General features: G+C 40.6%; 1 protein-coding gene and 1 long non-coding RNA gene across 6 annotated transcripts in view; one reads left to right on the top strand and one right to left on the bottom strand.

The window, feature by feature from the left end:
• Positions 1-3,791, bottom strand: part of LOC147604399 (uncharacterized) — a 92,665-nt gene extending 88,874 nt beyond the window's left edge. For both annotated transcript variants that reach the window (XM_086795242.1, XM_086795243.1), the window contains exons 1-8: positions 3,058-3,791; positions 2,557-2,621; positions 2,047-2,103; positions 1,840-1,935; positions 1,412-1,717; positions 1,193-1,302; positions 1,006-1,062; positions 32-139 (exon numbers count right to left, since the gene is read on the bottom strand). In XM_086795242.1, coding sequence (XP_086651368.1) covers positions 32-139; positions 1,006-1,062; positions 1,193-1,302; positions 1,412-1,717; positions 1,840-1,935; positions 2,047-2,103; positions 2,557-2,621; positions 3,058-3,469 — 1,211 coding nt within the window. In that variant the 5' untranslated portion in view covers positions 3,470-3,791. The remainder of the gene's footprint in view (positions 1-31; positions 140-1,005; positions 1,063-1,192; positions 1,303-1,411; positions 1,718-1,839; positions 1,936-2,046; positions 2,104-2,556; positions 2,622-3,057) is intronic.
• Positions 3,792-15,711: 11,920 nt separating this feature from the next.
• Positions 15,712-18,904, top strand: LOC147604398 (uncharacterized). 4 transcript variants are annotated; one of them, XR_015265466.1, is made up of 4 exons: positions 15,712-15,893; positions 16,140-16,225; positions 17,880-18,461; positions 18,714-18,904. It is a non-coding gene; the product is annotated as an uncharacterized LOC147604398 (long non-coding RNA). The 4 variants fall into 4 exon arrangements; XR_015265465.1 differs by having other exon boundaries at positions 15,712-15,998; XR_015265468.1 differs by lacking the exons at positions 15,712-15,893; positions 16,140-16,225 and adding exons at positions 16,232-17,134; positions 17,370-17,502.
• The last annotated feature ends 1,093 nt before the right edge of the window (positions 18,905-19,997 follow it).

Raw genomic sequence — 19,997 nt, 5'->3', positions numbered from 1 at the left:
AGCATGCCCAGTATGCAAGGTTTGAACATACTTGTAATGCCACAGGTTTGCTTGGGTCATTCTTGTAGAAGACAGTTGTTGCCAAAAGCCCCATGCCCTTGCAAGAACGTTCTTGTCATTGAAGCACACTGCTAGTCTCCTGCCAGTACGTTGCTATGGTTAGACTTCATGGCATGCTGTAAAAGATGAATAAGACACCTCAATCGCATTCTTATACATCCATATACATCTACAAGGTAGTTAACATTGTTTTATTGAAGTTGTTAATTCTCAGTTTTTTTTTCCATGTGACTTCTTACCTTGCATATTCTCATAGATTTTCATGCATGATTAAGCATGGCAAGAATCGATACAAGGAAAAGAGGGATATATAATTAAGCATAACGTCTCATCAGGTACAAGTAAATGGATGGCATAAAATTCATGTTTCTCATCATAGCATTGCAGAAATCTTCGATTAGAACATGGTTCATCATCTTATCCACTAGACAGATGACGAGCGTCTCCCTCTTTACACCACTCAAACCGGAAGTGCTCACAATTAGACATCCCTCCATGCAACAGTGTAATAGGTTGAGGTTCTCAGTAAAAAGTGACTCTCAGAGTACTAGATAGGTTTCTAGCTGTGACACAGCACACACATCATACTTCTTGTGGCAGTTGATACTAGCAACAGGTCATTGCCTGGAACATTTGGAACTCCCAACGAGTGGCATCTAGCTCTATGCAAATCAGCCAACCTAAGCAACTCCTGCTGCTAGAAATTGAATCTAAAATCTGATAGAGAACAATATGGTTGTGCTGAGAGAAGGCAACATTGAGATCAGAAGATGATCTTGATTTGGTGTCAGTGTAGACACACAGCTTCATACATGTATGGAAAGGACGTGGTTCCCATGATGATCAACATAAAAACGTGACCGAAGTTTAATGAGACAATCTGATAAGCACAAGACATTATGAAATTAAGAGTATGATGTAAAAGACCATGGTTCTTTGCCTCACCATTGACGAGCACTTTTCTCCCTTGAGCAACGCTTCTTCTTTCTCTGACGGACTACCCTGGAGATACCATGACTGAAATCTCAGTACCCACACACACACACATACACATGCACACGCGTGCGGGTGCACGTGCTTTCTAAACAGTGGGGTTCTGAAAAAATACTGCTTGAAAAGATCTAAAGACCACCTCTGCCATGCTTGAAATGAAGCAGCAACACCCTTAAGATCAAATCTATTGAGACATTTTAGATCTCCAACAGCAGGTAACTCAACCACATCCATAACAAGAAGGGTATCCTAGAAAAGGTCAACATTCAGAATGTTAGACTGTTGCTGCTAGCAGCTTCGGTGATTATAATTCATTGAACCCATTTTCCTCAAGGCAAAAGCTCTTTTCTCTACTTACTTTTATTGGTAAGACTCCTGAATAAAATGGCACTACAGACAGATTTTTCATGGTGTTTTGGGCACCACCCTTGGATTTCTGTTGCTGTGATGTAGGCAACGTAGGGATATCAGCATGCTGTTTGTTGCCATCATGTGATGTTATTTCATTGCAGTCTCTATCGTTTTCTCCTTCCAGAAAGTGACCCTTTCTTGAGCTTTTCTCCTGAAGAACTCCCTTTTCATGGTGACAGCGCCATTGCAGCCAGTAGCACAGAAGAAGTTTGTGATTCCGAAAGGAAGTGACCTTCATGAGGATATCGTTTTTCTGCAAAGCCAACGGATGAAGCCTCTTGCAATCAGTTGTTTCAAGATTTCTTAGACCAACATCATATCAAAATCCAATAGTATCACTACTATTTGATGAACAGGCCACAATAAACTACTTACTACAATTTCCTGATTGAGTCTTTTCCACCAGTCCTTTTCAGACCTCAGACTCAACTTGAGGAGCATTCTGTAGTAGAATGTGTCTTCTGCAGGATCCTGGCACAGGATGAACTGTCTAAGGAAAACCAACTTTTGCTAACCACAGCAGGAAACATATACTTCCAGCCAGGGAACATTTTGATTAATTCAAGTTGTGGATAACTGTACCATTCCATGTTTCTGAAGGACCATGTCATATGCTCGAAGAACGTCCATCAGTCTAACCTGTAAAGTCCAGCCATGTCACAGGTTTAGGCCATGCTTAATGTTTATAAGGAATTGTACACTATAAGAAAGCCATGCATTTTGAAGGTGGTTGGGTGGGCCATGCTTAATGTTTAAGGAATTGAACACTATAAGAAAGCCATGCATTTTGAAGAAAGCATTATCTACTGTCCTGCACATGGTTGGGTACCATAATTTGGTTAAAACTAAAAGTCATAATGCTTAAAGGTCGTGTGCAAAGACCATTATCTGATAGGAACAAAGCCTACTAACTGAGACGGGGAACATGGCCATCTTTCTTTTGTTATGATTTGATACCCAAACATACTTGAAACCCGAGGAGAGTGAGAAATATAGTTCATAATGCTTTTTGCATAACCTCTCAAATTATGTTTCAGTTTGCTGTTAAGAACCAGTTCTAGAAAAGAAACTAATCATTGTGTTACATAATACCTCTGCAACATCAGCTTGTGTCAGATTCTCTGCAAGAGCAAAAATCTCCCGCAAAAGGGCAAAATCTGTATTCATGACAGGGAAAAACAAAATCTGAAGGATGAAAGCGTATTTAGACTGGAAAAGTCTGATTAGGGATCAATTTTGAAAAAAGGCAACTGATAATTTCAAGCCCCAATATGTCCGAAAAGCATAAAATAGAGATTGGGGGGGGATTTGAATAGGTGAAGCTTGAGATTCTCAAGACAAAAACTAAGAAAGAGCTTAGAACTTCAGCCCATCAAGTCAAAAAGAGCTCTACAAAGAGCTCTACAGGATCATGATGCAAGTCCACAATTAGCATTCACACATGTTGTCAACTAAAACTAAGATTGTTCTCATTATGTTCCTATAAACTTCCAGCCAAAGAAGGTGGAGATGCAGATATGTACATAACATTTTGCATAATGTGCATTTAATCATAACATGTATGGTGAGCTACAGGATGGAGATGGCATGCACCTCGAAGACCAAAAGGTCTGTTGCTTCGTGGTAACGCTTTGTAAGTTCGGTAAGTAGTGGCGTGGAGTGTACGCTTCCATTCAGCTTTATCAGCCAGCAGGAGATCTGGAGAAGGGGTTGGGCCTGTCTGGCAGCAGCGGCGGGGCTGTGGGTTGGGCTGCTGCAGTTTGCGGCACGGCGAGCAATGTCGCCGGCCTGCATAAGTGACCAACTGCCCAGAAGAGACTTTAGACGCAGAGGATGAGCGGTTGATGCTGGACTTCATGGCCGTTGATGAGAATGTAGGAGCAGCTGCCCCTCCACCGGAGGTGGAAGATGATGAAGAGGATGACAATGCTTTCTTGGGCTCTTGTAACGGCACTGCTGGAGCGGCTAAAGGAGGAGGAAAAGGGTTGTTGATGCGTAATTGCATTCTTACTGAAGATAGATGGCTGTTGGTTCTTCCCACATTTCTAGAGGGTTTGGCTCAAGTGTGGTATCAAAAGCAGATTGAAGACGTTTGCGAAAGCTGGCCAAGGTTGACATCAGCGATGATTGAGTATTTCAGGAAAGAAGAAGAGCTGGAGAATGTGTACCTGCAGCAGCAGGTGGCAAACTTGAAGCAGTCAGAAGGTGAGACGGCGCGTCGATATGTGGATCGAGAGGCCGTGCTCCTGGACCGTTTAATTGCCACGCCAATCCGTAGGCCAGCGGAGGTGGAAGACGATGAAGAGGATTTCTTGGGCTCTTGTAACGGCATTGCTGGAGCGGCTAAAGCGCCAGGCACTTTTTTTCATTCCCTATATAGTGAACTTTATCATATATGGGAAATTTTGAGAGATTTCCTGGTTATGTTGATGGAAATTTCCTATATATATCTACACAATCTTATTCCCCATTTACTCAATCCTCTATATGTAGGAAATATGGCTTATATCTAGGTAATTCAATTTCATATATAGGAAATATGGACTAGTATCTAGGTAATTAAATTTCCTATATTGAGAGTATGAGCCAATATCTAGGTAATTCAATTTCATATATAGGAAATATGAACTAGTATCTAGGGAATTAAATTTCCTATGTAGAGAGTATGAGCCAATATCTAGATAATTCAATTTACTATATACACAATATGGCCAATATCTAGGTAATTCAATTTCCTATATAGAGAATGAATAAGAAATATAGGCTATTATCTAGATAATACAATTTCCTATATAGAGAATGAATTGCATATGTGGAGAATTGAACCACAAATGAGTAAATGGTTCTTTAAAAAATTAGTTATTTTTAAAAATTGGTTCCTTTAAAACTTTTATACTTAATTATTCAAACATCAATATTATTACAAATTGAAATACTTAAATTCTTCTTCTTCTTCTTCTTCTTCTTCTTCTTCTTCTTCTTCTTCTCTCTCTCTCTCTCTCTCTCTCTCTCTCTCACCTTTCTATCACCCAATGTGTGGTAGATTGGTTAGCTCATATATGGAGTTGTTATTCAACACGTCTTGTGTTCGAATCTCACTCCCGTCGGATAGATCATATTTCATCTCTTGGGATTGTTCCTACGATGTTAAAAGAGCTTCTTCTTCTTCTTCTTCTTCTTCTTCTCTCTCTCTCTCTCTCTCTCTCTCTCTCTCTCTCTCTCTCTCTCACACACACACAAAAACTCAATGTAACATACGTTAAAATGTAGGTATGTCCTCTCATCTTATATCAAAAAGTAAGAGAATTATTTTACCAATACTAGCATGCCCATATTCAAGCTAAACGACCACCTATCTTAAAAACTAAGGTTTTCTCTCTCCTCATCAAACTGACAGATATTCTCTCTCTCTCTCTCTCCCTCTCATACGTAATCCAAAACTTTAGATCATTATTATCTCTAATGTGTCGCAGCAGTAATTAATGATTATAGTAAGATATTCTCTCTCTCTCTCTCTCTCTCTCTCTCTCTCTCTCTCTCTCTCTCTCTCTCTCTCTCCCTCTCATACGTAATCCAAAACTTTAGATCATTATTATCTCTCTCTAATGTGTCGCAGCAGTAATTAATGATTATAGTAAGGTTTTACACCTTAGCGAAAATGTCTCCCTCTCTCCCCCTCTTAGTGTGTTCATATCCATCTCTTTTTCTCACTTTGTGTCAAACATCTCTTTGAATGTAAATTGAAATTAAAAAAACATATACAATAGCCTTTATCTCTCTTTCACTAGGTCATTGCCCGACAAGAAAATACTACACACAATGTATTTAAAGCCTCTCTCCGAACTCTCCAGAATATGAAAACCTCTAGAGCTCCGAACCTCCAGTCTTCCACGCGTCAAGATTTCATCTCTAAGGATCTCTAAGGTTACCTCTCACCACTTCAAATTGATTAATCGAAAAATAAATTGGGAAACCATACTAAGCTAGCTGCACTAAGTTAAAATATATACAAATAGGACAAAAGAATTGTATTGATATTGCGAAACAATGGGAAAGAACATTTTGCATGGGAATGGTGAGAAAGAGTGAGTGTTTTGTTAGAAGCTACGTACATAGCTTTCAAAGTGTAGCTATAGAACCTCTTAAGATCTCATAATACCATATCCATGAGTTCATGATCTTTCTTAAGATCTCATAATTTATGTAAGATCTCATATAATTTCATAAAATCTTGTTAGAGATCTAATGAGATCATAAGATCCATAAGACTTCCTCTATGAGCCCATAGGATCACATAAGGGTTGAGAAGGGCTCATCAAACTTAGCCTGGTCCTACTGTTTATAATATTTTAAGATGATCAAAGCTAAGTTCCCTAGGAATGTACCCAGACAACAAATTTTATCCTAGTCTTAGGTATACTAGCTGTGAGAGAAACATTAAGAGAGTGATGCTAGTGTCCCACTCATTAGATTGCTACTTTGTGGAGATACAATGTTTCTTGTGTCATCTAAACCAATCACCAACCCAATCTCAAAACTAGGAATCTTTGGCACTAACATAGGAGATGCCAAGATAGGAGAGCAAGAGATAGACACTAGCGCTACACTAGCGTAACTATAGCCATGATAAATTAATCCGCCAAAACCAGTGCAGCTATAGCTCTAATAGTGATATTTTTTTACCCCCAATTGTCAATGACTCCGTGTCACTTAGATGAGAATAAGTTTTTAGCATTCAAAAAAACGTTATTATGCTACCCAAGTCAAACCTTACAAAAACACATATGCAAGTGACAAGTTAAAGAAGCAAGGAACTTGCTAGGAAATAGAATTATATTTAAAGACTTGAGTCTTAAAGTAAAGATATCATGCCATGAGTGCTTGGCCCATAAATAATTATAATAGTTTAAAATAAAAGTGGACACAATAGTTGCTTTATGCTCATAAGAGAAGTAAAGGTGGACACAAGAGTTGCTTTATGCTCATAAGAGTTCTTTAAACTTAATATACATTTGCCATTGTGCTTCTTCCTTTCCATATTAAGGCGGTAGTCATAAACATGATTTTTCTTGCATGACTAGGATTCATTTGAGAAGTAAAAGTGAACAAAAGAGTTACTTTATGCTCATAAGAGTTCTTTGAACTTAATATACATTTGCCACTATGCTTCTCCCTTTCCATGTTGAGGTGGTAATCTTTACCATAATTTTGCTTGCATGTATACAATTTAGATTAATGTGATCACCTTATTGTTGAGATTCAAGCTCGATGTCAGTGTGAGCCAGCTATGCTATGTGCTGGCAGATTAGGTAGGAACATGTGTGAGACATAAATGACCGCGTGTCCAGCTGGTCATAGTGTGTGGACATTAGCTAGGGTTAGTAAAGTGTGGACACAACTCATTGTGTGTTGTGTGGATTATGGATTAGTGCATTATGCTTTGTGTGAGAGTGGACATGGCTTCCCTCTATGGTTAGGGTTTGCAATATACATTAGGGTTTGCTCCTGTGTGTGTGTCTCCTCCTCCTCTACCGATCTTTCAACATGGTATCAGAGCCTTGTGCTGTTAATTAGGGTTTATGAGTGAGTGAGTGAAGAGGGAGAAGAAGAAGCTGTGAAAAGAAGCTGTGAAAAGAAGCTGTGAAGCTGCCATTGGAGCTGTGAAGCTTGGAGCACAACAAATAGTGAGTGAAGAGGGAGAAGAAGCTGTGAAGCTGCCATTGGAGCTGTGAAGCTTGGAGCACACCAAATACTATCAGATCTAAGAGCTTGGCCTACCGGGTAAGGTCTTCTAAACATCCTTGAGCGGATTGCAGGTGAAACAGGCAAAAGCAAAGCATTTTAGAGCAAATCAAAGCAAAGAAAAATTCTGGTTTTTGAAGCTTTCCATTAAAGCTTGGGAACATTGATGTATGGTGGAAATATGTGTGATTCTGGCAAAGCAAACATGTATCTGACAATGAGGGATGTATTGGCAACTTCTATGCAAGCCCTACTGTGATTTTGGAGCAATTTACATGCATTTGATTGAGTGAAATTACTGGTTTTTTGAGCTCTCACAAAACAGAGAGAAGACAGTCAAAAATTGATGCATTTGGAGCCTATTTTTGGTGAAAATCAAAGCATTGGTGGGTTGCACAGGTACCTAGGTGTGTTGGGCACCTATAACTATCATCAATTGACATTATAAACACTCCCAAACACCTCAATTGCAGGCGGCGCAGCCAGACAGTAGGAAACAGGGCAGTTTTTCTGGTTTTTGCCTACGAGGAGGTCGATTACTCACTTGTTGCTTGATATCTTCCACAACTCTCTTAGCAATTGGATGCTTTACATCTTGGAGAAGAGGGCTATGTGATTTGTTTGGCCAATGATGCTTAATTGAGCTGGGAATGAGCTGATTAAAACAGGCTGTCCACTGTTGCAGAGAAACAGAGCATTTTAATCGAGCAATTAATCTTTGGTGTTTTACAATTGGACAAATTTCTCTTACATGGAGTTGATGGACACTATTGCTAAGCCAATGAATGCCTGGTTGCTCAATTTGGTCAAATATTGAAGGAATTAGAGCCAAATCATTACTGGTTTTTTTTGGTTTTTCTGGTTTTTTCAAAAACAGAAAAAGGAGTTTTCAAAAATTGATGATTACACATGTCAGATGGAGTTGATACTCAACATTGAGGTTCATTAGGTGTCAATGCAAGTTTCCTAGACTTGATTGCACCATTACATTGTGATTTGGAGCCTTGGAAGGCGTGTCAATACAGGGTATTCCGCACTGCGTGAGTCAGTTCATCTTGGATGATTACAGGTTGATTTTATACATCAAATTTGGAGTTTGTTGGCTATCCTGGAGTATCTGGAACATTCATTGGAGTGTGGTTGAGCTGAGGAAGGCTCATTTACAGATTTGAAGTGTGCGGAAGGTGTACATTGAGCAGATATGTCGGACAATCCAGTTCAGATTGTTGGTGAGAAGCTGGATAGGAAGAACTTCCAGGCATGGAAGTACAGGATAAAGAGTTTCTTGATATTGCTCATAAGCAATGGTCAGAGAGAGCATTCAAAGTGCTGCATTATTTGTCTATATGCATTTCTGATGCTATGCTCATACACATTCAGGATGCTGAGAATCCCAAAGATGCATGGGATACTTTGGTCAAGATGTTTGATACAGATACGAGTGCTCGCAAGTCTCAATTGCGACAGCAGATACACAATGTGAAAAGGAATAAAAGGAGCATACATGATTATGTGCAAGAAATCAAGAAGTTTGCAGATGCATTGGCCACAATAAATGCCCCCATGCCTGATGATGATTTGGTGGATATTACCTTGCGTGGTCTTGGCAAGGAATACACATCCTTTGATACATCTATCTCAGTGAGAAGTACAGGTTTACCCGACTTCGATGAGTTGGTTTCCCTCTTGTTGGTTGAGGAAATCAAGCTCAATGATTCATTTCAGGATGCATCTACTAGCCATGATGATGGCAGAAATCAGGCATTTTACTCGCAGAGAGGTTTTAGAGGCAGGGGGAGATTTGCATCGCGTGGACGTGGTGGTAATGGTCGTGGATGGCAGGATAGACCTCCACAACAGAATTTTCAGCCTTCTTATGGTGCTCGAGGTGGTCGTGGTTATGCACCTCAGCGAGGTAGAGGTACCCCCCGTGGTCGAGGACGTTGTTGGCAAGGCCAACAAAATTCTATGCAAGATGTGGAATGCCATTATTGTGGCAAATATGGTCATATGGCGAGAGATTGCTTTCGCAAACAGAATGATTTGAGAGGGGGAAGAGCACAGCGTGGTGGTCATTATGGTGGAAACTATGCACAACATGGTGGCAACTATGCATCAAGTAGCAATGATGGAACTGCAAATCATTTGTTTGCCATGAAGCATGTTGTGGGCTCTATGACAACAAATGCTGAGAATGATGATACATGGTATATGGACTCAGGAGCATCAAATCATATGACATGCCATGGTGAATGGTTTGAGCACATGAAGCCAATGGATGTCAAAGGCTATGTGGAAACAGGTGATGATACCCAGCATGTCATTACACATGTTGGAAGTGTACCATTGGTCATGCATAATGGTCAGACAAAGTCTATGTCAGATGTGCTGTATGTGCCTTCAATCACTAAAAGCTTGGCCTCAGTTGGTCAAATGGTGGAACACGGATTACAGGTTAGATTCAACGAGCATGGATGCTTTGTTGAAGACTTCAAACATGGATGTAGAGTGATTGCTAAAGGCAAGAAAGAAGGAAGACTGTTTAAGCTGGATGCTGGAATTCCTGAGCGAAAATCAGCCATGTTCTCAAAGAGCAGGAATGTGGTACAGGATATTGATATGTGGCACAAGAGGATTGGCCATGTAAATATACAGAGATTAAAGAACATGCAAACAAGAGGCATTGTCAATGGTTTGCCTAGGTTCAAATATGATGGACATATGCATGTTTGTGAAGCCTGTCAGTTTGGGAAGCAGGCAAGGTTGAGATTTCCTAGAGAAGGAAATATGAGTAACAGGCCACTTGAGATCGTGCACAGTGATGTATGGGGTCCTGCACAAAACCCATCTATCAAAGGCAGTTTATACTATGTTACATTCATTGATGACTTTAGCAGGATGACATGGATATACTTTCTCAGGGAGAAGAGTGAAGTATTGGAAAAATTCATGGATTTCAAAGCTTTTGCAGAAAAGCAGTATGGCTGTTGGATTAAATGTCTGAGGACAGATGGAGGTGGTGAATACACCTCAAAAGCTTTTGAGCATTTCTTGAGGAAGCATGGAATAAGAAGACAATTGACTTGCAGGTATACACCTCAGCAGAATGGTGTGGCTGAGAGAAAGAACAGAGTCATATGTGAAGTGGCAAGGGCAATGCTTAATGAAAAGAGCATGCCAGATTACTATTGGGCAGAAGCATGTGCTACTGCAGTATACATATTGAACAAAACACCTACAGCAGCCATTCATGGAAGCACGCCAGAGATGCGGCTCACAGGTTACACGCCAGACATTGGACATCTTAAAGTGTTTGGATGCATAGCTTATGTTCATGTGCCTGATGAAAGGAGAAGAAAGTTGGATCCTAAGGCAGAGAAATGTATATTTGTGGGATATGCACAGGATCGAAAGGCATACAAATGCTATAACCCTCAAACTAGACAAGTGGTCATCTCACGTGATGTGGTGTTTGATGAGCTTGCTAGTTGGTATAAAGCAAAAGATGAGGGTGTTATTGAGTCACTTGAAGCTGATGTACATGTGAACTTGCCACCACAAGCAAGTTCTAGTTCTACTACTATGTCTGGGCCACCCAGTAGAGCAGAAGCTGAGAGTAGCAGTGTACGTCCATGGTCAGGACGTTTGAGGCATGAGAGTGTAAGCACTGGGAGTAGTGCTATGGACAAAGGAAAGAAGAAAGTCGAAGGGATTGGAATCACAGGATATGAGTCATCCAGTTCTGAAAGTTTGGATAAGGAGCTTGGCATACCTATTTTACGCACACCTGGTGCTAGACAGGACAGATATGTGCCACCACATGCTAGAGTCACAGGTGTACAGAGTGACCCGCATGCATTGCGGAGATCCCAGAGGGTCAGATATCCTGTTGACAGGTTGACATACAGAGATTTTGCTATGCACTATGCATACATGACATCTATGGTAAAGCATGTGGAACCTACATGCTACACAGAGGCTATTGGAGAGCATGTATGGGAAAAAGCAATGGATGTGGAGATGGACGCATTGGTCCATAATGATACATGGGATCTGGTAGCCCTACCAAAGGACAAGAATGTTATTGGATGTAAATGGGTCTACAAAGTGAAGTGCAAATGTGATGGTTCTATTGAAAGACATAAAGCAAGATTGGTAGCAAAGGGATATGCACAGACCCATGGATTGGATTATGATGAGACGTTTAGCCCAGTGGCTAAGATGGGCACAGTGAGAGCAGTCATTGCTATGGCTGCTGCTGCAGCTAATGGCTGGGAAATGCATCAGATGGATGTCAAGAATGCATTTCTGAATGGAGATCGACAAGAGGAAGTATACATGGCACAGCCAGAAGGGTATGTACACCCTAGATATCCTACTCACGTATGCAGGTTGAAAAAGGCATTGTATGGTCTAAAGCAAGCACCACGTGCTTGGAGTGATAAGATGAGCAGATATCTTATCTCACTTGGTTTTCAGATTTCTACAGCAGATTCTTCACTGTATGTGAAGAAGACACAGCATGGGATTGTTTTACTAGTCATCTATGTGGATGACTTGATTATTACAGGTGATCATGGTGCAGATGTGATGCATGTCAAGCAAGCTTTAAGTGGGAAATTTGACATGAAAGATCTTGGTGAGTTGAGATACTTCCTTGGCATTGAAGTGGTGAAAGATCATGCAGGTACTTGGTTAGTACAACGCCAATATGCATTGGATATGTTGGCAAAGTATGGCATGACAGGGTGTAAACCTATGAGTACACCATTGGAGCAAAATGTGAAATTGCGGGCTGATTATGGCGAGGAATTGGATGATCCTTCTATGTACAGGAAGATGGTTGGTAGTCTCATATACATGACTATCACACGCCCAGATTTGAGTTATGCAGTGGGGCTAGTCAGTCAGTTTATGCAGAGCCCCAGGAAACCACATTTGGATGCCATGAGACGCATCATGAGATATGTGAAGACCACAGCACATTATGGTCTATTTTATGAGAGTGGTAAAAGCTTGGACATTCATGGCTACACAGATGCTGATTGGGCAGGTAGCGCATATGACAGGAGGTCTACTAGTGGATATGCTTTTACACTTGGAAGTGCTGTGGTGAGTTGGAGTAGCAAAAAGCAACCTACAGTTGCTTTATCCAGTACAGAGGCTGAGTACAGGGGTGCAGCCATTGCTACTTGTTGCGAGGCTGTTTGGTTAAAGAGTCTCTTGGCAGATTTATGTGAGCCTCTTGATGGCAAAGTTGTCATACATTGTGACAACATGAGCAGTATGCAGCTGGCAAAGAATCCAGTATTTCATGCGAGGACCAAACACATAGAGGTCCATTATCACTTTGTCAGAGAAAAGGTGCTGGATGGTACAGTTGATCTTCACTATGTGAAGACTGATGAGCAGGTGGCTGATATCTTCACGAAGCCACTTAGCAGGGAGAAGTTTGAGTACTTCCGGACTATGTTGGGAGTACATGGGATGAGCTTGAGGGGGAGTGTTGAGAGTCTTGATATCCCAAGCTCATCTACATCTTCATCGGCAGTACATCATGAGCTTGAGAGGGGCTGTTGAGATTCAAGCTCGATGTCAGTGTGAGCCAGCTATGCTATGTGCTGGCAGATTAGGTAGGAACATGTGTGAGACATAAATGACCGCGTGTCCAGCTGGTCATAGTGTGTGGACATTAGCTAGGGTTAGTAAAGTGTGGACACAACTCATTGTGTGTTGTGTGGATTATGGATTAGTGCATTATGCTTTGTGTGAGAGTGGACATGGCTTCCCTCTATGGTTAGGGTTTGCAATATACATTAGGGTTTGCTCCTGTGTGTGTGTCTCCTCCTCCTCTACCGATCTTTCAACACTTATAATGTCTAAGCTTGGATTTTATGACCACATAGTGTATGGTAGAATCTCTTAAGATCTCATAAGACCATATACGAGGTCATGAAATTTCCTAGATCAATGTGATCATCCTTTAATGTCTAGATTAGCTTTTATGACCACATAGTGTATGGTAGAAGCTCTCAAGATCTCATAAGACCATACATGAGCTCATAATATTTCTTAAGATCTCATAATTAACGTAAGATCTCATAATTTATGTAAGAGCTCATATAATTCATGTAAGAGCTAATATAATTTCAAAAAATCTTGTTAGAGATTGAATGAGATCATAAGGACCCATAAGACTTCCTACGAGCACATAAGATCACATAAGGGTTGAGAAGAGCTCATAGAACTTATCTTGGTCCTTTCACTTATAGAATCTTGAGATGATAAAAGCTAAGGTCACTAGAAATGACTAGGTTTCTTCTTTAATATCTTGCTATCATAGTCTTTCACGATTTCTAATCTATTGGAAACACTCCATTGTTTTTTCTAAAAGCTTTGTTCTTATGATTCCTTGGGATCTCCCTTATCTGATTTAAATCAAGACTTAGGACAGGGTTGCCAAATATGGATAGAACTTGTGAATATTTCTCTATGGCTTTGGCACTTTCTAGTGGTCTAGCTAAGGGTTTGATTCACTACATGTTTTATATCCATTCATGCTCTCCTTGTTTCAGCAACATGAGCCCTCATGCGCTTTCAGGTTGTCATCTCAGAGAGGGTGATCACAACAATGGCATCTAAAACAAGCTCGTCTCATTTTGGGTACCTCCATTTCTTGGGCTTCCCATGCTAAGGCGATATTGTCACACAAAGCACGATTTTCATACCGATCATGGGCTTAGCTTTGAAGGGGCCAACCTGAGGCAATTGATGGATGCAAACATACTAGTCAAATCCTCACCTCTATTCAAAAATGGTGACCTTGCATTATAAGGTGTACCACCGAGAGCCCATCAATCATGAGCTTTTGATTGCCTTCGCTCGTGGTTTTGTTTATGAGAATAGCACAACAGCCCCCTTTACTACTACTGTTGACATAGGAAAGTATAGGGTTGCATGGGCTGAGTTTGCAGAGTCTGTTGATGCAAATGTTAAATAGACTCCACATGAATGAAATATCACCAAGTGTTTTGATGGCCATGGTCACAAGTTGAATTTGTCGTTTGATTTGAGTGGTTCAAACAATCAACATATTCATATTCTAGAATTCTAATCATATCAATGTAAGATTATCTATCAGGCTCATGATTTAAGGCCTAAGATGATTAATATTAAGATATTGTATGATCATACCTAAAACATTGCCTCTTTTGATCTAATATTTAGGGATTGGAAGATTTCACATAAGACTAGTTATATATAGAGCTCTTATGAGCTATCATACTTATAGCTTTTAAAAAGATCAATAGTATGCTCCAATATCAATTTGATAATCTATCTTGTGAGCTATATGAATTATATAATATGAGCTGTATTTAAATTTTAGTATCTTTAATTACAACACTTTTTACTCCTTTATTATATAATATGAGCTATATTACAACACTTTTTACTCCTTTATTTTGTTTTACACCTCCACTAACGTATATGGTGGTGTATCAATATCACTCTTAGCATAGGCTAGAGGTAAGGCCATCATCGAATTCACTCATCTTCCATATAAACAACGCACAACAAAAAAGGACCCTTTCAGACCAAAGAACCAAAAAAAAACCCTAGCCAGTAAATCTCGGTCGCCTTCTTCGACGACCAGCTGTCTCCCGCCTCTGGCCATGGTCGTCCCCTGCTCAGCCTTGCGACCGGCGTGTGAAGCCTGTTGCCGTTGGAGCTTGATGGCAGAGGTCCAACGTTGCTTGCTGCTGCTGCCGGATCAAATTCACGGCAATTCCCAGCTTCGATCCGTTGGCAAACCTCCAAAGTGGCCATTCTCAAAGCCAGCTCATGCACTTCCTGGAAGATATCAACCGAATTACCTGCGAAAGAGCACATGCAAAACCAGGCCTATGGGAGGTGGAAGGACACCCTTGATGGTTGGAAGATGGCAAAGCTTCGACGAAGAAGTTCGTGCTTGGTGGACAGAGAGGGCAAGCAGACAGTTGACACAGGTAGATGCATCCCAAACCTACCCCAAAGTTTTTCCTCTGCACGGTGTCATCAGCAAGGAGGACGGTGTCAGAGCAGCTCTTCAGCTCTGTGTCTTTGAACCTGTTAACGAGGCTCTATCTCGAGGGCTACTCTTGGATTTTCTGCTAAATGAAACTGAATCAATTGCCTGTGTCAAATCAAATGTTGACTGGGGAGGGTTTCTGATTGAACGAAATCAGGATGACATGTTTGTTAGAGTAGCTTTACCAGTAGAGATAAAGCCACCTTGGCAATTCAAATTGTCAGCTGATGGACATGTAGTGGACCTTCTCCAATCCCTTGATCCTGCACAGCGTGACAAAGTCAGGTTTAGTGTTGCTCAGATTTACCTGTACATGATTCTGGAAGAAGCAGAATTCAGGGTTTTGTGCTCTAAAGAACAATATATCTTTATGACGTGCACCACCTACCTGCTACTACAGAAAAGAAGCAAAACCTATGTGTGAAGGTTGACTGTGTGCAAAGATTAGAAGCACAGACCTGCGAAAGCTGAACGAACAGAGCCTCCGCCTTCGCAGCCTTCCCCGGCCTCGAAGGGTTTACAACAGGGGCCTCATCGACCTCCTAACTCATTGAGATCGTCTAGGTCGACCAGTCGTTCCCCGGCTTCCCACACCCACATCAAGGGTCTCATCTTGAATGTACTCTTCAAAGCTCCCTGCACTTCTTGCATTTTTTTTTTGAAACTCTATGTTTGAGCTTTGATGTTTTGGATGCCAAGAGGATGGAGCAGAAATTATCCTAAGGTTTGTGTATTTTCTACCTTTCCTTAGCTTATTAGTATTTTATCTCATTTAATCAATTTCTTTTGGGATTTCAACCTTTTATGCATTCCATCTGACATGAAAAGTAAGAGTTGATGTTCATATGTTTTATGCCTAGTATAGGCAGAAGGTGTGTTTAGGAGACAACCAGTAACTGCAGCATCGTGCCATACAACATTGATATACATTGTTTGGTGGGGCTGATCAAGGTGCAATACTTTTTACTTTGTGTTGTCATGTAATGATGAATGAAGTTGAAACTGATGTTAATGCTATGCATGATTAACCTAGATTAGGGTGAGGCTATATCATACCTCCCCTTACAAGTTTTTAGGATGTCCTCCATCTCGCTCAAGCTATGTGGCATGATGGATGATGAATGCCCTTACCCTCCAGCATGACAAGAGGGTTGATAACTTTCTTCACATATGTTGTTAGCAACCTTAGGATGCATGGGTTTGTGAGTACATAAACAGCTCTAAGGATCTCGATCATGTTCTTGAATTAGTCCAAGTATAGGAGTCATCATCATCTGTTTTGGATGCACTAGTTGAGCCAAAGAATGTTGTTTTGACTTGTATCCATGGTCTTTCTCTACTGGTTTCCTCTCGTATGTGCAATAGTGGGGAGTGCAAAATGTTTATAAACAATGTCGTCAAGAGTGGCCATCTTGCTGAGAAATACAATGCTATGCAGCAAGAAAGTGACTCACTCGTGGATGACATTGTAGTTTTGAACACTTTACATTTTCCAACTAAGTTTCTAAGTCATTACATGCCATTTCTTTGATATAGCTCTTTTACAGTTTCAAGATTTGTCTTTCTTGGATGTAGGTTTGTATCTTCACTCGTTAGTTATAGGTGTCCTCTCTTTTGTTATTGAGATGATGAATGTTACCTTTTCACCTCAAGTTGCCAAGTCATGACATGCCATTTGTTTGAGGTAACTCTTTTACAGTTTCAAGATTTGTCTTTCTTGGATGCAGGTTTGTATCTTCATTCTTGTTAGTTTTATAAGCATATCTTATAGGTGTCATGTCTTGTTACTAAGATGGTGAATAAGTCCTATCGAAATGGTCTGGTCTGCTCTCATGGGTTGCAACAAAGAACATAAATATGGTACGACTTGCTCGTTTATCTTGAATAAGGTTCATGGGCTCCAAACTTTGATGTCTTTCCATCAATTCAGAGGTAGATTAGAGGCAGACTATCTTGTTTTAATTTTCTATAAACCTCTCTTTTGTTATTGAGATGATGAATGTTACCTTTTCACCTCAAGTTGCCAAGTCATGACATGCCATTTATTAAACTGTAACTCTTTTACAGTTTCTAGATTTGTCTTTCTTGGATGCAGGTTTGTATCTTCATTCTTGTTAGTTATAAGCATATATTATAGGTGTCATCTCTGTTACTGAGATGATGAATTAGTCCTATCGAAATGGTCTGGTCTGCTCTCATGGGTTGTTGCAACAAAGAACATAAATATGGTACGGCTTGGTCGTTTATCTTGAATAAGGTTCATGGCCTCCAAACTTTGATGTCTTTCCATCAACTAAGAGGTAGATCAGAGGCAGACTATCTTGTTTTAATTTTCTATAAACCTTGATAGATTCTCTTGAAGTTGAAAGTTGTGGACTTTAATATGTATAGTGTGCACTAGTGCTAAGGCATGTTTTGGGTTGAGCCATTTGACAAATTCATGCACACTTGCATCTTCACCAGCCTAAACCTCTATTTGTGTGTGCACACATGCATGCGTGTGTGAGAGAGAGAGAGAGAGAGAGAGAGAGAGAGAGAGAGAGAGAGAGAGAGAGAGAGAGAGAGAGAGAGAGAGAGTTTTTCTTATTTGTTTTTCAACATGCAGGTAAGCGGTCCGGCTTCTTGTAGAGTTTATAACTCTAAGTTGGCAAACAAGTGGAGGCTAAGGCTGAATTGAACAAACATTCGGATCAAGAAATTGACTCTAGATAGAGTCAGCATGCAAGCCACATACCTGGGTAGGCTGAAGAGGTTTTAGAATCTCCAGCGATGTCTGATGTGGACATGGAAGGTGTTAAGCTTAATGACTTTATTAGGGGCATTAATGGGAGTAGATCATCAGATCAGAAAAACAACTGAAAAAGGGGGTTTATAGTTTTAGGTTAAACAACTAATGTTACCATTTCAATGCAAAAGATGCTAACACTGAGGCAATTTCAGAGCATCCAGTGGGAAAAATATCTCGATAAGGAGGTCAATCTGCTGTGCTATTGTAACTTGCCGATGAAAGTCATCTCAAGTTGCTAGGGGATGGAGAAGAGAGGAAGATGCTACCCTGTAACATGGTATCATTTTTCGTAAGCTGACTATTAGTGTGGCAATTATGTGCAAGGTGGTGAAGTCTCAAGGATGCATCCAAGAAGCCTAAGTTACTTTCTTTCCTAGGTCTTCTACAACCGTCTCTATGGTAAGTTCTCCGTGGATTTTGTACATCTCCTAGATGCTAGAGTTTGCTCTTTCATATGCTAGGTTCTGTTTCTCATGCTAGAATGATTTTGGTTCTACTATTTGAACATCCGAGTCCATTGGCTTGGGTGGCCATTCTTGAAAGTCTTTGGCTAGTGTCATCATTGCAAAAAGAGTAGCATCATGGGGGATCCTGTATGCCTATATTTTGGGCTTGAATTTACACTTAACTCGCTTTTTGGGTTGTTTGCAGAATGAAGCAAGAAATTCATATTGAGGCAAAGGAGTTGACATGTAAATCAAGGCCAGGTTAAGAAGAGGAAATGATGTCTCTGTGGCATTCAATCCTGATACCTTAAGACTCAATTCTTTTCGATATCTCTGTAGCATTTAGTCCATTGTTTTGGACATATCATGTATGTATTTATAAATTGCTTGCTTAGTATGCACAAATGTACGAATTAATTGCTTCCTTAGTATGCATGCATATGTGTGGGTGGGTGGGTATTTCTACATGCATATGTGTGAGTGGGTGGGTATTTCTACATGCGTATGTGGTAGGTAGATATTTATGTGTGTATATATGCATGTTTTTCATGGGCAGCATGCACAGGTGGGTACCTTGGAGTGCAGCATGAGCAAGGCTTGTGGGCATAATAGAGGGGTTGTCTCAACAAGAAAAGATGGGTTTGCTTAGGAAGGAAGAGTGCTGCAGTCAAATAGCTTTAGTAGGAGCAGCCTCTTCACAAACCTCAATGCAGCCAGCAGATAGGAGCCATTCTATAAAAACAAGGCCCAAGTACTCTTTCTATGGCCGCCTCCAAGCCCATAATGGGCCTGCGCTTGTGTGCACAATAGCAGCAGCTCTTTGACTATGCTTTAGTGGCTCTATGGGCCTAGCCACAAGGACTGGCTGGGGTTGGCTTAGCTGCCTTGGCTAGGCCCACCTAGTTCTCCCTCTCTATTTCCTCTTTATGGGTACCATGGCTGTCCCTTTGTTACACACATAGACCGCCATCACTCGATCGTTCTCTATTGAGATAAAAAGCCTATGGGTACCTTATCTCACGGATATAATATTGATAAAAGCACAATTTGTGCATGTGGTAGCCATCAATGTGAGCACATAGAAAACCATGCCTACCTGATGGAATATGTGAAGAGCCAAGATCAAGAGGGTGGAAATGATGGCATCTTGGCTGATGTGTGTCGAACTATTAGTGTAACTAGGCAAAGGTTGAGAGAAAACCTTCTTGCATAGACGAGAATACCCAAACAAGTAGCTACACAGTTGGAGATATGCTACTCTACTCTTAGCATATGGAGACAATGTATTCACTATATAATTTCTTGGGTACAAAGAAGGATATCTAGGGAAAGTGCAAACTAGGGAAAATAGAACACTTTCCTAGATAGACTAACTAGGAAACATAATGCATAGATTTTCCTACATAGGATTTTTTCCCTATGTAGGCAAATTTTCCTTTCTCTGTATAGGGAAATTTTCCTACATAGGAAAATATCTCTATGTAGGAAA

Source organism: Cibotium barometz, chromosome 62 (assembly GCF_041138505.1).
Source record: "Cibotium barometz isolate CiBa-2024 chromosome 62, ASM4113850v1, whole genome shotgun sequence".
NCBI lineage: Eukaryota > Viridiplantae > Streptophyta > Polypodiopsida > Cyatheales > Cibotiaceae > Cibotium > Cibotium barometz.
Note: the sequence above shows the minus strand (reverse complement) of the source record. Positions and strands in the feature narration are given on the sequence as shown.